We start from the raw sequence: 15,730 nt of genomic DNA, 5'->3' as shown, positions 1-15,730 counted from the left end.
TTTGAATATAGACTTGTTCTTTTTCCTGTATTAATTAAATGTTTGAATGTTGATAAATGAGGGAGAGAGAAGGCACATGAATTACAAATGACTCCTATATACTCCACATCAAAGTAGAATGTCAGCGGTTGGAAAATTCTAGATAGTGGAAGTTAACAGCATGGTAATTAACTATTTCGTTTATAAAAACAGTGCAATCATACATATCATTCAGCTAGTGCTTCCAAAAATAAGTATAAACAGCAGGAAACAGGTTTCAATAGCATCGCCACAGGCATTATCATAAATCAAGCAAGTTGGTGTTCCATAGTTCGTGGATGGGATATCAAAGCATTGATACCTCTATACGTGGTTGCACCAGACACGGGAACGTCTTTCATGGCAGAAGTAGCAGTAGAACTTGTCGCGTTCCTACCGCCGGGAGCAGTGGGTTGTCCGGAGGTCTGTCGAGCGAGTGAGGGCTCGTCGAGATGATCAAGATTCAGCCTCCGAAGATCTAGAGGTAGCTGGTCTTTAACCACACTCAGGCTATGTTTCGTCGTTGCAGCGGCGACATTGACATAAGGAGAAGTCGCAGCGGCCATGGCGCCGTGCCAGGCTAATTCTTCTTCGCTACCCGGAAGCGCCACGCTGTTTGCACCGAGCGTGCGTGCGATATCGTCGAGGAGGATTTCCATAGGTGCGATGTATGCCGTTCGACTCTTTTCGGACCATGCGAGCACGTGTCCGCATACTTGGCCGTTTTGATTGAATACCCATGCACCAGAATCGCCGGGAACTGGAGGGAATGCAATACCATTAGCAAGTGATTAAAGGAATCTTTTTTGGGAAAAGAAGAATAGCGAGGTTTGTTTACCTCCAAAATTGCCGTCAACGCAAAAGCTCAAAGAAAATGATTGACGGCCAGGCAATCTGACAAGTGTCATTGCCTTGGAAATTCGCCCGCTCTGAAAGCCACTCGTCCTTCCACAGCACTGTACATACAAGCCACCCAACTCATCGAGTCTGGCTACTTTTGTGAGGTTTTGGAACTGATGCTGTGGAGGTTGATCGGCGCTGTTGGAAGGTGCAATATTTGCTGAATGTGGATGCGACGAAGACGACGCACTAGGCGTAAAGGGGACTACATTGGTAGCGTCCAAACGGTCAGAATCGATTTTAATAAGCGCCCAATCGACTTCATGCTTGATTCCATCCCGTGTTGTCCTTCGAAGTCCAGAGGAGGCATGGACATAACCCAGTGAGTGTGATGCAAGGTGCTCGTCGTCTCGATCCTCAGGAGTAGGAAAGAAGCCGTCTTCCACGTCATCAAGGGCTGGTTGCGTGACTATAATCCGAGGCTCATCTTGAGGGTCGACCCCTTCAGTGTCTCCGATCGATGCTGTATCGTCATCAATATCGAAATCCCCGACGTCTTCTGCTTCGTCGCTTGAATAACTATCAGACAGCCAATAGTCATCATATGTTTCATCGATACTATGGGCAATAGATTGGTCATCAGCGCCCTCGCTGTCGGAAATTTCGAAGGGGTAGAGCGCTTGCGGTGGGACATCATCACACCAAGAGTAAGCAAAGTCTTGATCTTGCATCTCCGTATGCGGCGTATAATTGCCAGAAGACCGGGGAGGGCAGCCGTTATCTTCGTACTCTTCATCGTCGTCACAAGGGCTATCAAGCATATGGTGGACGGTCATCCCGTAAGGCAGACCATCCACGAGGATCGCGCCGCCATACGAAACCGGTGGCAAATGTTCGTCCGAACGGAATGCCCCTATCGAGGCACCGCATATAGGTCTTTGTTGGTAATGGGGATTCAAATCCATAGGAGCCTTTTCTGCTGTCTTTGAGCTTTTAGCTTTCTTGCGACGTCTTCTAGGTACTTTTGATCGGTTTATATTCCCCCTGATGACAATCAAGTCCCAGTTTTCGCGATCATACTCAAAATACTTCTTGAGTGCGGCCTTAACTCTGCGAACGCTCGTGCAGGTGACGCAGATAGTTGTTTTGGCTGTTTCTGCGGATTCGCCAGCGATCATCAAGCTAACACTGCAGGGTTCATTCGAATCTTTGAGGATTTTCTGAAGTAACTTGCTCAGCTTTGGCATGAGTATCTTGTTCCAGGCCTGGAGATGATCATCGGGTATCTCAAGGTTTGACCATTTTTTAAGGGTTCGCTTTCGAACTCTTCTTTCAGTATTGTCGGAATTTATGTGTGAGCCAAATCGATCCGTTAAAGGTGCAGTATCATCCCCAATGTTAATTGGAACAACAGGTTCAACGGTGGGAATTCCCAAATCCTGTGGCTTAACTTCTTGGAATGATGAAGCGTCAAGATCAAGGCTCAAAGGCGGCGGAAGAGACTCCTCGAGATCGGTGTCAGGAGGTGGTGCAACGATATCAAGGCTACAACATCGGAAGGTTACTTTCCCGACCGTATAAAGAAAATTCTTCGAGAAAGTATCCCACTCATTGGCCTTGCTCGGCTCGTTCCATGGGTAGTGATATGTCTGAGGAACTCGGAGACTCAGGTCCTCCATAGGAGATGTCGAGAGATGGAAATTAGGTGCATCGAGACAGAGTTGGACCGTTTGCAGGTACGCTCCTCCGCACTTAGCCCCGAGCTTCTTTATGTACACATTTTCGATCCTTGACTTAAACATTGCGTTTGTGTACTTCATCTTCCATAGTCTGCTAATGGGAGTCCATAGACCAATCTCAAGTAGGACCAGTCCGAGGCTGTAAAGGTCGTACGCCCATGCGGATTGGTCGGTAATTATTCGTCGATCGTCTGGATGCCGGTACATGCTCGACGAAAGAGGTTCGGGAGGAGAATTCTTGTCTTCACTGTCAAATAAAGCTGGAGATGTTAAGTAAGGATGACGGAAGTCTGCGGGGAAGTTGTCCACAGCGCCTGTGTTAGACACTTCCACACCAGGAAATATCAAGATATTGTTGCTGTTGAGATTTCCATGGATGAGATTCTGACTTCGCATATGTAGAACGGCTAAAACGAGACTATATGCTAATCGGAATCTTATTTCAAGATTTGGAACCGGAGTATCCTGGGGGTCGATACCGGAGAGTAAGAGTGAGACAAGAGGCTTGGGTTGTATTGGATAAGACGGCTGCCTTGGTAGGGAAGGAATGTCTGTTGGCATCTGATAGACAAATGCATAGCGAGAATGTGCCATATCGACGAAGTAACCCAGGAACTTGAGCAATCCGAGGTGAGAGACCCTGGCATTTTCGACCAGTCGTTTCAGGGTTTGACTGAGGTGGTCCAATCTTTGCTTTTTCGGTAAAACTGGAGAGTTCTGCATTTCCATTAGTATCGGCGAAAATTCGACCAAGATCGGAACCGAAAGGGCATTCACGCCTTCGGCCAATGGAGCTGGTATAGCGGACGTGTGCAACTGCCCCGTTACTCGAGAATTTGCTGAAGCTGCAACAGGTTCATAAGGTGGCGGATTGGGAGCGTGGGTGGCTCCATCACTGGAAAGGTACAGGGCTTTGCGATTGATGTAATATTCTTTTGTGGAGGATAAGAAAGGTAGAAGTGCTTCATCAGCGAGGAAGGTGTGGTCATGAGCCGAGGTGTCGACATGAAGATTCAAAGAACTCATAGCAAATCGCTCTGTGCCGCTAGAAAAGTGAGAGCCACCTTTGATGTCTCTTTTTGCTAGATGGCTGTGCTTCTCGGGATATATCTTAGAATCAAGAGAGACTGGATACAACAGTGGCCTTTTTGACGTTGACTTCTCGGGCCGAGGCGAATATGGAGAATGAGGGCTCTGCATCTGCGACTGTGTATTCGATGAGATGCTCATGGTCATATTCCTCCGTGATCGGGATAAGTCATAAAGGGTATCAATGTGCGAAGTCAGCTCGTCCAACAGCGCTTTTGATCTCGATATTTCATTATCTGTCCACGTTGTCTTGACCACGCCAGTCGTCAGCCCATCCGGAGAGGATTTCGGAATATCAGGTTGCTGCAGCCTCTCAGCCTCATTCAAAAGTCCCTGAATGGATGACATGATGCTGGCGACAACGTCGCTGAAGCCAGCTTCGGCCAGCGCCTCATCAATGTCGTTGGGCTGCGCAGCGCTGGCATCGCTCCAATCAAGACCCCAGGCCAACAATCGGTCCTTTTGCGTCCGGAAACTTCGATTAAGGGAGATCAGTTCCGGGTCGTCATTTGGCCTTGCGGCAGTAGAGACGCTTTCGCACGATGATTTGGTATCGGTATACAACTTTGTAAGCCGTCTTTGGAAGAACGAACCACCCCGAAGAACCGACATCGTGAGATCAGCTCATCGAACCGAAATACTATCCTACAAATGACAGATGAAAGGCGCGAAAAGAATCTGGTCGTTTCCTGCCCTTGAAGAAGAAACGAAGAATCAAGGCTGCCTGGACCCTGTGCCCACCGGAGATCGCGATCCCACCAAGCCACTGCGGCTGCCAGGGTGCCGGCCAATCAGAGACCACAGATATCCGTCAGCCTAGAAGGTGGGGCAGCCCTATTTAGGTTTAGCCTAATTTCAGCACGTGTCACTAGCACGAGCCACAGGATCGCCGCTGAGCCACATGAGAAGCCACATGAAGCAAACAGAGCAAACAGCGAAGAGCATCAACTCAACTCTGCTCATCACCAGTGTCAGCGCGAAAGAAGGGAGAAAAGAAAAAAATTTGAATGCTAAAGTCTTCTGGTATATACATGCTATGATCTCTGAAATAAAGTAAGAAAAAAGGGTCTACGTATCATGCAGGGTTGATCATGCGCCTGGCAGCACCAACATCCCTCGCTCTCTTTTCCCCGAAATTATGCAATCGCTCGCCAATCAAATAAACATCGTCTCTAATGCTCATGCGCCAGACATTAATCTGGCGACGGAGAAGATGCGATCCCCAGCATAGAAGAACGAAGGAGAGAAATCCTGGGTATGAATATCGGTAGACTTGAGAGTGTACCAATGCGGAATCTGCTCTAAAGACCGTCCCATTCAATATGAACCCAATCAAAAGAGGAGTCAGTACTGCCACGAAAGTGACCAGAGCTGCCGGTATTATAAATGCCCTGGTGGCAAATTTGATGTCAGGATGGAGCCAGCCGTTTCGGATAACCGCCTTAAGAGCCATGGCAGGCCGTGATGTTTCGTTACGCAGAATCAGGCGTGCCATCATCCGCATATACAAAACACCAAGAGTCCAATCCTGAACAAAATGGATGATATGAGTTCCCTCGCGATTGAGATATGTATGGAGTGGAACGAGGAAATAAAGTTCCGTAATAATCGCAAACAAGGACGGGATCAGGAAGAGGAACGCTCCGAAAACGTATCCTAGGTGGAAGACATATGACATCGTTTTGAACGCTTTGCTGAGGAAATTCTTCGGTGAATAAAACAGCTGAATGGCCTGGTTACGTAGAGGGATCGCCCAATGACGGCAATGATACAGGCCGTAGACAATTCCACCAACACAATATAGCCCAGCTGAAAAGGCATAGAGATCATTGATCGGAACATTTTCTGGAAACAGGATCGAGACCATTCTCCGCCCAATAACTAACGGTATAATCGTGACACACACACCCGTTGTAGCGGCGAACACCCATATCAATAAAATGAAGGCACCAATTCTAGTCCTGAATCTAGGAGGCACATAAACTCTCGTAAACATTTCGTTGGTCTTGCCATGCAAGCCATCATCGTGGTCGGGTTTACCATCGATCCGTTCGTTGTTCTCATTAACTTCGAGGAATACTTGCGTTCCTTTGGGTATTCGAACCTGGTCGGATGCTGGAGCGCGGACAAACTTGCCATCACGCACAAAATTCCTTTCATCTTGCACTTGCTTTGCCGTCGGCTCCTCGTTGTCGGTTGGCTGTGAAAAATACGCTCTCCCTTCCAATAACTTTTGCTTCCATGTCTTGCTAATATAATACCCTTCCTCATCCAGTTGTCTCTGCCCAAAAAGGAAGTCTGTTAATCTTAGAAGACGTGCGCATTTTTGGAACCACCATTCGTACATATTATGCAGGATATCCGACGGTTTGATGGATCGAATGGCAAGTGGCATAACGAGGTTATATAAAAGCAAATCCACTGGGAATTCGAGCACTGGTTCATTAGATGACCAATGTAATGGCAGTACTCCATTGAGAGCCAAAGACAACCCCCATACTACGCCACCCATACAAATGATCACAAGCGCCCCATACACTAGGGCGCTAAACCCGATCTTTCGGAGCTGTGTTGACACGTTGCGCTCGAGGACATCGCGTACAGGGTGGAATGTCGGGTCATCAGGATCCCGAATGAAGTCTGAAAGTTCGTGTTAGGCAAGGCTACGAAAAGGGAGTTAACAGGCGATAGGTGAACTTACAGAGGACACCATTGCGCATGATCTTTCTGCACATAGACACGAAGAGCGCAAAGTGAAACATGTAGCAAGTGCCGATGAACCAATGTACGAACAGTGAAGTAAGCGGAGAATCTGTAGCAAATGCGAATCTTGTCCCGAATGTGGCATTTTCAAAGAGTGGCATGAGGGCGATGTCAAGCAGGATACCACAGTAAAGTGGAAACACGATCATTTCAATCCCAATAATCAGAATGACCTTCATGACTCCGCCAGCCTGGTGAAGGACTTCAGCCACGGCACCATTTACTCTTGGGCCGCGTTGTTCTCCAGAGAAATACGCCGAGAGGCGAAGATAGGATAAGCCAACAAGCGATGCGAAACAATAGCCGACGAAAATGGCAATGATCCTATCCTTGGTATCCCAGTAGGCTAGATCAGAGTCCATATTTGCGGGCAGGGCATAATTCACGGAAGTATTCAAGCTCGACAAATCTCCATACTTCAAGATGGAATAGACCACCCGTACAAAATCCTTCGACGTGTTTGTAACGAAAGTTAGAGCTTTCATGGAATTCACATGAGAAAGCCGTTGAAGTAGCGATTCACTGCTGTCTTGCCGAAGGATATGCAGAGGAGCATCGTAAGTCACCGTTTTAACAATGTGGAAGAGGAACTTATAGACAGCAGTAAGCCGAGCCTGATGTATTCGCAAAGCTTGATGGGCAAGGACGGAAAACATCGGAACATCGGAATCGCGGAAGGTGAAGAAAGTCGTCATTATCCGTCTCAGACGCTGGCCACTTCCATCAATTAAACTTAGCGAGGCGTGAGTAACAGCATTACTTGCTGAGAATTTCGCGAGAAGAGGGATGGCTTTCCCAATTTGTCCCAAGAGAGCCCTTATTAAGACATTTCCAACGTATACCAGATAGGCAAAGCTTCCAATGACGGTGTCGACAGCAATATCGGCGATTATTGATAGGATTGCAAGAGGAATTCCGATGAACAACCGTATAGGGTTGGTTAGTAGGACTAGAGCGATTTTACCCCATAGGTACGGAAGCCAGATGCCCACGGTGACGGTAAACGAAATAAGGAGAGCGCTGAAAACCCCGTTTTGAAGAAGGCCGAAAATTGCACCATGCATTCCAATGAGCTCCATAACACCTTCCAGATCGTCGGCATCATCCACTGCATCGGCATCATTATCAAATCCTCCATTCGCCGGAGCCGCCGCACGATTAGGGGCTTCATTATCAGGGGCTACATTGGCATCCAGCATATGCTGGCCATGGCGGACAGGAACAAACGGCTGTTCTTGAGCTGGGTCCTCAACAATACGCTCGTCATCGCCCCCTTCATCCTGTCGCCTTGGCTGAACAGGGATACCACCCCAAAACCATTCCACCACACGCTCTTTCAGATTCCTCGGAGCATGGACTGGAACAGCTGGCCTCTCTTGCCTCTGCAATTCCGTTGCCTGTATTGAACTAGCGTCTGGTGCTTGCATCGGGGTAGTGGGATCCGCAGTTGACGCCCCGCGGACTTCTGCGTCATCCGTTTCTAGAAGACGAAGAGAACGGGAATACTCGTCAATACTCGCCTGGATTTCGGGAAACTCAACGTTTGGTCGAAAATCGAAACGATTTGCCGGTAAATTGATATCATTATTTCCAAAAATTGGGGAAGGAATCAACGGTAGCCCCGTAGTTTCTCCGCCAACAGCCTCGGGTTCTGCGGGTTGTACTGGAAATAAATTTTCGTTTGAAGCAGTGGCACAGTCGCCTAGAGATATGCCCGTAGAGCGTTCAGTGGGTTGATTGGCGGATCCGGCGTCATCCTCGAACGGCCTCAGCGCGTTCCCTGTGTGCGACGTAGTAGCTGGGAAGGTAGGGAAATGAGGTTCTTCGCGTTGAATCTGACCTAAAGTATCAATCACAGGCCCTCCCAGGCTGAAATTGCCTCCGTTGTCTCTAGTATTTGAGCTTTGCTCGCCTGGCGATAGAGTTTCATTCAAACCTTCAACCCCAAAGCTCCATGAATGGTTAGAATAACGATTGAAATCCAGGCCCGGACCAGTCATAGAAGCTTCCCTGTTTGTTTGTTCGCTAGAAGGGCCAGGTTCTGATGTGAGGAACGAAGATGTGCTCGTATTGGCGATAAAGGGTTTGGGGGAAGCACTGCCTCCCGCTGGCAGACTTTCTTCAGCATCAAATGGGATATCGGTCGTAGAGACTCTATCATCCGCTTCAACGTCAAAGTGGCCAGCTTGAATTGGTTCAATAACTGGCATTTCAATGGGTGCCAGTCCTTCCTCGTTTCTCTGCTCGGGTTCCGGTTCCACAACAGGGTTAATTCTATTGTCTCGAAGCAGCTGATCAGCGGCTTCCCGCTCGCCTTCAGCGAGATTTATGGCGGGTTGCTGTTGTATGACCCATTCCCGTATTAGAAATACGTGTATAAATAGGATCACCACGAGCAAGGTGATCAATTGGCCTTCCAAAGTATCGATTAATATATTGTTTATGGTTGGATATGGAGTTAAGCTATTCAAGAAATCAACATCAGACAGCCATGACGGCTGTCGCAAACGCCTCGTTGCCGATGTAGTTACGTTTCCGGGATCCATAGAGGTCGAGGCGGAAGTAGTAAGAACGACAGCATTGGCCAGGAGCCGTTTGGCGATGGAATATATCAAAGGTTCCCCTGCAGTGAAGTTCAATACCGATGACACGGGGAAAAGGAACTGTGGAATGGTTGATTGAAGACTGTGGGCGGTCGCCGGAGAAGTCGTGCTGAAAACATTTGTAACGGGTGACGTGCCCTGGGTAGCGAGGCTACTTAAAGTCTCACTGGCCGCAGCAGAGGTCGTGGAAGGAAGGCTCTCAGAAGTTGGCCAGCGTCCATCGGCAAGCCAGAAGAGTCCCCGCCAGACCGCCCTCATAGACCAAGGCAGCCAGCCAAGCCAGACAAAGGCCACGAGCAAAAAGCGCAACCAGGTGAGCAGCGAACGGAGACTATGCACCATCAATTCCTTCAGGAAAACTGGAGCGGGCAAATCCTGGGGCATATTTGGATCGTAAAGCTTGGTGAAGCGGAACGGGGTCTTGCAAAGCTCGCAGTATTTCTTTTGGGAATGGGAGAGCCACTCCATCAGGCAGCTCTGGTGGACAAACTTGATGCTGCCGCTGCATTTGCAGGGATAGAACAGCTCCTCTTCCTCCGAGCCCTCCCCTCGACATATTCGACAAGTATCTGCTTCATCTGGACCTCTCCCTTTCTTACCAGGATTTGCGGCAAACATCGGATCGTTCTGATGATCTCCGGTCGTGAAGTATGATTCAGACTGGAATTCGACCCAAAGGTTCAAGAATATGAGAGTTCAATCATTGACCGGCGCCTGGAATTACAGATCTGGTTGACGAAGGGAGGGAAGGAAAAGATGAAGTTCAAAACTGCTGGTTAATGACTCTGGAGCCGGTTCTTGCCACATGATGCAGTGCCAGCGGGGATTCTGTTGGCCCGTTTTGGGTGGCGCGCGCCAAGCCTCATCCGGGGATAGTGATTGGTTAGTAATCGTGCTCACGGAGACGGGGCATTAATGATCCGCAATTACGCCTAACTATATTTAGACTAGTGCAGCTGAGCAAGCTCCTACGATGACTCTAGAGCATCCCTGCTGCTGGCTATTTTCTCCAGATCCTCGACGCAATTCCTCCACACTCCAGCTCTAGTGGCTAAACTGCTGAGGAGCTATGTGCAATGACTGCGTCATGCCCCGTTCAACCCACAGCCCATACCGATGGCCTTGGTGGAGGCCAGGGCGCATCCCGAGTGGTTCAGAATACGTGCCACTGACCGCGTCTTGACTCTCCAAAGCTGTGTGGAGCGCCATTTCGTTATTATGCTCATAAAGTGGCAATGCTATCTTCAAAACAACCATATGGAGATAAAAGCCTAGGTTCAATGGTCCGGAACTGCCCTGTACTCGATTCTGCTTTACTCACAAGATAGCAATGCCGGTGGCTAGGCTGAAGAGCGAGTAAATGCAGCGGCCCATATACTCTACTTGCCTGCTTAGACTCCCGACATCCAGTATTGTACGGCCAAACCTCATGAACACGTTGCCCATCGTAAGTAAACATTCCTCAATGCCAGCGTTCATGGACGACAATGGGAAGAACTCTGTCAACGGGACAAGGGCGGCCATCTATTGGCTGAGAAAGTACAAATTGTGTCAGTTTTGACACGGCGAATGGTTGGAGAGTTGCTATTCTACCAGAGTCGGGTTCATAATTGGCGAAATAAAGCAACCGCATCACAGTCCTCCATGTCCTCCGTACTAAATGGATTGTTCTTGAAAAGTTGCCAAGCCCTCGGAATGCGGAGAAGCCATTTAGCCGAATCAAGGCACCAGACGCGTGATCACAAGCAAAATGACCTCACCGCGTGCGTTGTGGGCTCAAGCTCCAACCGAAAACTCAAGGCGATGAAACCCGGCATGCAACAGAACCATCGCATTCTCACCTTGCAGTACTGGTTCGTTTTGTGAATGGCGCGAGTGGCTGGCTGGCCTCATCTTATTCTGAGGCCAATTTGTTCTTTGTAGATTTTTCGATACCACCGGTAAGCGAACGCTTTCTTCAGGCCTTCCTCTTAGTCCTCCGCATATCCCAGGCTTACTTGGAAACTTCACAGTCTGCACGTGTTTAATTATATATCGTCTTTTCCACTGGTATAATTTGCCGTGTCGTTTGTGGAGTGTCTGGCACGCTCCAGGTGCTGTCTTGAAAAGATGGCAGATTCAGAAAATGGTATTGTAGCCAAGGGAGAGCAGCCAAGCAGCACGAGTCGACCGAGCCCTTCCCGTCAGTCAAAAAGGCGAGTTGGATTTGTAAGAAGAGCATTGAGTATTATCCTTCGGTAATTTCTTCTAGCCTTTCAAGCGAGCAGCTGGTCGAGCACGCTAACACTATGTCACGAATCAGGTTAGCGATATGGTACTCGTTATTTACTGCATTTTTCAGTTGTCCGACGAACCCGGAGGAACTGGACGAGCATTCTCCACGAATATGCAAGCCATACTTGATTGTACGCTCGCAGTTGGAGCCGCACGTAGCTCCGTACTACAAAATTTATGGAGAACCATACGTTGAGGTTGTGCGGCCTTATGCGCACACTTTTCATGACCACATATACGCCCCGGTTGCGAGCGTGTCGTCAAGTGCATACTACACATACGGTTCTCCTCGTGTAGAGCAAGGCTTGCGGTTTGTTGAAGAGAAATGGGATATACTTGTTTCCCCGCAACTACGATCCTTCAAATCATACGTCGCTGAGCTTTACAGTTCCGCGGTGGGGCCACAGGTTGGACATATCAAACAAATCATCGCGCCTCAATACGGAAATATATCAAGACAGCTGATCAAGTTTCGGGACGGCTACCTAGTGCCAACATATGTTCGAGCTAAACCTATCATTGACAGGGTTTCCACTTCGGTCCATAAAATCTTAATTGACACCGCGATTCCCTATAGTCGCAGAGTCTGGTCTAGCCTCGTTGTTTTGCTTAATGGCACGCTACGACCACGGTTGGCTAGCTTGTATTTCGAAAACGTCGAACCTCAGTTACTTAGGATCGCGGCAAAACTCGCAAGCTACCGTGAAGGTGGGAAGTTGAAGCGTCTGCAGGAAGAAGAAAGGTTCGTGTTGTTGTCTGCTATATATTCACTTTTCAGAATTGTTTGGAATTGAGGTCTCACACGTTCTTTAACAGCTTAACTGAAACCTTGAGTTCCACCACGAGCGCTTTCTCATCGAGCATAACCGCCGAGGCATCCACTATTTGGGAAACAACAAGCACTACGACTGAGTCAGCAGTCTCATCTACGACATCTCTATCCCCAACACGAGCAAAGGCTCAGGAGCAGATTACCAGCGATTTAAGAGCATGGCAGGAGAAGTTTGCGCTCGCTGCTGATAAGGGCTGTGACGAGTTGGAAAAAGAGGTCCTAGCAATTGTAGATAATATGGGGAAAAGTGGTGCTGTGAATGCAGGTGAAAGGCTTGTCTCCGAGCTGGAAGCCTTATCACAACAGCAACTGCAAAAACTCAAAACTGAGATCAATAATATTGTTCGCGCTTTACCCGAAGATGCGACCTCTAAAGAGGAGGAAGAAGCTCAGGAGACCATGTTACAGTTGGTTAGGGCGTCGGGACTTGCTATCAGGGAACAAGCCCACTCATTAAGAATGTGGTTCGACGAATACGATAACGGACTCGTTCAACATGTGACAGCGCTTGTTGGGTCCGCTCTCGAAATTCTTGATAACATTCGTGACCTAGGTCTTCAGGAAATCGGGATGAGATGGGCTTGGATGGATGGAGTAACCTATAAGGATTGGGCCAAATTCCACGCCCTCAAAAAGCAATTCACAGATTGGCAGAGTGAAGTGAGTGATGTTGGCATGAACCATGAAGCTTTCTTGGAAGCCAGAGCCACTGGCGATGACATCCTATCTCGAGGGATGGCCATTGCAAAATCGGCTGCTCAGGAGCTTCTCACCATTAAAGAGGTTGGAGCCTGGAAGATTCAATCTGGGGACAGCAGCGACAATTTTCAGACCGATATTATAGATCTCGCCAAAATCCGCGCCATGACAAGGTCTACGACAGCCACCGAGACTCCTTCTCTAGCAACTTCAACCGTAAGCGACGTTACCGGTGAAGAGTCATCCAGAGCAACGGAATCTCTAAGCCAGATTTCGCAGGCCAAGCGTATCGAGACGCAAAACCTAGATTCTATCCTACTCTCTGAAGCCAGCTCTCTATTATCTAGTGTTCTTGACCAGGTCGAAAATATCAATGATTCCGCCGAATTTGTAGCCTCGTCTAATCCCCCCAACAAACCCGAGGCTATACACGAACAAGTGAACAAAGCATACTCAAAATCAGCACAAGATGCAACGGCATCACTCGAGTCTCTGGTGGCAGAAGGGTTGGATGATACATCAATGACTACCTCTCTGAAACCACAGCCGACCGCAAACATCGTCGAAGAAGCCGCGCAACCCGAATCGGCAGTCGTCGGCGGGGATGAACGTGATACACCAGCGGATCAGTACCTTGTCGATGACGACGTGGTTTTTGAAGATGATGGTGCCTCTCTTTCCATTAGCGTGCCACCTAGATCGGTGCAAGGAACGGGCAATCCATCAGTAATCATCGATGTCGCGGATCAACAACCAATGGAAGCATCGGCCGTCGACGCGGACTTGCTCCCAGAAATCAGCAGTGAGAAGACTTCCACGGAAAATACAAGGCATGGGGTAAACCCTCCAAGTGACCAAATACCTAGCTCATCGGTACCGCCACCTCAAAATCAACCTATGGAAGAAACCTTTCATGATATTGTCAATGAGTCATCCACAACACCTAGCTCTTCAAGTTATACAGGTTGATATACCCTCATCCTAGCTTAACAAGCTTGCCCAATCGACTGCCAACGATGAGCGAAAAGGCGGAAAGAGCTTTTCAGTCCGGCAGGTGGAGTCCTCGTGGCCTCTACGCCCGAATCATCGATGGAGTTTGCTCATCAAGGTTGACAAACCCGGCTGAGACCAAAAATGGAGGCCTGCCTTCCAAAATTCGTACAGCCACCAAAACGAAAGCGAAAATTCCACATCCAGTGGATCATTTAGTTATATACACTTTTGGATGAAAGGTCCAGCTGGCGGTCTTTATCTATCAGAGTTCGATTTAGCGGTGTTTTCTTTTTTCTTTTTGTGTCTTCAAGATTTATTTCGGATTGGAAGGCTAAAATATTGTTTGCATTGTGGCGGTATGCGTTTACATACATACACAATATCCAGATGCTGAGTGCAAACCACTTAATTGTCAAAACGGGATCAAACTTGTCTTCAAGGATACATGTCTATAGTGCGGAGTAGATACTGTAACTATATGATCAACTTCAGATCTCCGATACGGTTGCACACCGCCAGAGCTCGTGAGAGGTTTTCTAGCGGTACTTTACGCGTTGGCCCCTCTTTTCCAACTTTTTCTGCCTTTTACTCTCTGCCACTGGGACCGATCCATTGCCATCCATTCCCATGCCAGCAAATCCCCTCCTTACACCGATAAAAGTCGTATATGCCAACCACATAGAATACAATGGGACTACGATCCACAGCCACCATGCCCTGTCACTGAAAACGCACACAGCGCCCATACATCCCCACGTCCAGTAGAGAACGTCCCAAAGATACTCAGTTAGGCCGGAAGCATCGAGGTCTTCGCCAGGAGATCGGAGCGAGTTGTCACCCGGGTTGTATCGCGGACGGCCGAGGCGTTCAAAATAGAATTCTATAAGGAGAGTAGGGAGAGTAAAGATAGCATAGGGAACGAGGGAACGCGGCCGGTTGAAGAGGAAGTGCAGGAGGAGGAATACGACGTGGAGACAGAGGGTGGTTAGGTGGGTTTTGCGGAGGAGAGAGATGTTCCTCGCAGCGAGGGTTTTGGCAGCTTTCTGGGAGCTTGTCAGAAAATCTTTCTATGAGGGGGTTTCCTGGGAGTTTCCGGACCTGGGCCATTGTCAATGAATGGTTTTGGACTCTCGGCTAAAGTCGATGCCCATTCTTTTTCGGGGGTTGGGGGAGTTGGGTCAGGTTGGAGTAGCTCTGAAGGCTTATATAATTTCACATCGCGCAGAAGGCAACATTCATCCATCCTCACCAGCACGTCAAAATGACCTTGAAAGAGAAATTGCAAGCAGCATACGCTCACAGGTTGTCCACGGGCAGATATATGTGGGTTTTATTACAAACGTAAAAATTGGAGGAGATCTACGATTTGATTAAAACTTCGAATTGTTCAGAATACTCGATCTCTGGATTCAATCCGCACTTTAAAACCCCTGGCTTGGAGCTCTAGATGATGCCTGTACGGATAGCACCCCCCGAAAGTTGTATCGGCGAGCACGATTTTGGGACTGTCATTGACAACCATGACGATCTCATCTCCAACTAGCTCGTTGATGCCGACAAGGTGAGTATAATGTAATTCACCGGGAATAACTTCGAGTTCGTTCTGTGCCATCCTCCATCTGAATGCTTGCTTCTATAGAAACTAGTTAATAGTGGCTATTTTTGCTTGCGTGCTTTGATAATAAAAGGTACCTGAAGAAGCCGAGCTGGCTCTTGAACAAGTAGTGTGACTTTCCTGCGGGATTCACACGACATTAGTTAACCGAGTTTGGCTCAGCAATATATCGGTTCGAAGAATGAGCCACGAGGCTTACACCCGAGCGTACATCTATCGATTACAGTCTTCGGAACAAGGCTGAACTGACCGTGGGCGGATCTAG

At 48.4% G+C, this 15,730-nt stretch overlaps 4 protein-coding genes across 4 annotated transcripts; 1 reads left to right on the top strand and 3 right to left on the bottom strand.

Annotated features, from left to right (window-relative positions):
- Positions 1 to 37: 37 nt before the first annotated feature.
- On the bottom strand, positions 38 to 4,298 carry D8B26_002296 (uncharacterized protein; the record flags this gene model as incomplete). The annotated part of the gene is made up of 2 exons (XM_003066210.2): positions 38 to 778; positions 857 to 4,298. The coding sequence occupies 2 exons, from the start codon at positions 4,296 to 4,298 to the stop codon at positions 288 to 290; spliced, it is 3,933 nt and encodes a 1,310-aa protein (XP_003066256.2). The 3' UTR covers positions 38 to 287.
- Positions 4,299 to 4,691: 393 nt separating this feature from the next.
- Positions 4,692 to 9,680, bottom strand: D8B26_002295 (uncharacterized protein). Its single transcript, XM_003066209.2, has 2 exons — positions 6,388 to 9,680; positions 4,692 to 6,326 (listed from the first exon to the last, which is right to left on the bottom strand). The coding sequence occupies exons 1-2, from the start codon at positions 9,668 to 9,670 to the stop codon at positions 4,762 to 4,764; spliced, it is 4,848 nt and encodes a 1,615-aa protein (XP_003066255.2). The 5' UTR covers positions 9,671 to 9,680; the 3' UTR covers positions 4,692 to 4,761.
- A 1,383-nt stretch (positions 9,681 to 11,063) lies between these two features.
- On the top strand, positions 11,064 to 13,826 carry D8B26_002294 (uncharacterized protein; the record flags this gene model as incomplete). The annotated part of the gene is made up of 3 exons (XM_003066208.2): positions 11,064 to 11,289; positions 11,355 to 12,068; positions 12,143 to 13,826. The coding sequence occupies exons 1-3, from the start codon at positions 11,162 to 11,164 to the stop codon at positions 13,824 to 13,826; spliced, it is 2,526 nt and encodes an 841-aa protein (XP_003066254.2). The 5' UTR covers positions 11,064 to 11,161.
- A 33-nt stretch (positions 13,827 to 13,859) lies between these two features.
- On the bottom strand, positions 13,860 to 15,099 carry D8B26_002293 (uncharacterized protein). Its single transcript, XM_066123785.1, has 2 exons — positions 14,949 to 15,099; positions 13,860 to 14,893 (listed from the first exon to the last, which is right to left on the bottom strand). Exons 1-2 carry the CDS (start codon positions 14,955 to 14,957, stop codon positions 14,387 to 14,389), a joined length of 516 nt encoding a protein of 171 aa, XP_065979860.1. The 5' UTR covers positions 14,958 to 15,099; the 3' UTR covers positions 13,860 to 14,386.
- Positions 15,100 to 15,730: the final 631 nt, after the last annotated feature.

This window comes from Coccidioides posadasii, chromosome 1 (assembly GCF_018416015.2).
Source record: "Coccidioides posadasii str. Silveira chromosome 1, complete sequence".
Taxonomy (NCBI): Eukaryota; Fungi; Ascomycota; class Eurotiomycetes; order Onygenales; family Onygenaceae; genus Coccidioides; species Coccidioides posadasii.
The sequence above is the reverse complement of the archived record's forward strand: the minus strand, read 5'-3'. Positions and strand labels throughout refer to the sequence as shown.

Coding starts and splice junctions, on each gene's coding strand:
- D8B26_002295 (XM_003066209.2), bottom strand. CDS start 9,670: ATGTTTGCCGCAAATCCTGGTAAGAAAGGGAGAGGTCCAGATGAAGCA. Junction 6,327..6,387: donor CATGCGCAATGGTGTCCTCT/GTAAGTTCACCT, acceptor ACGAACTTTCAG/ACTTCATTCGGGATCCTGAT.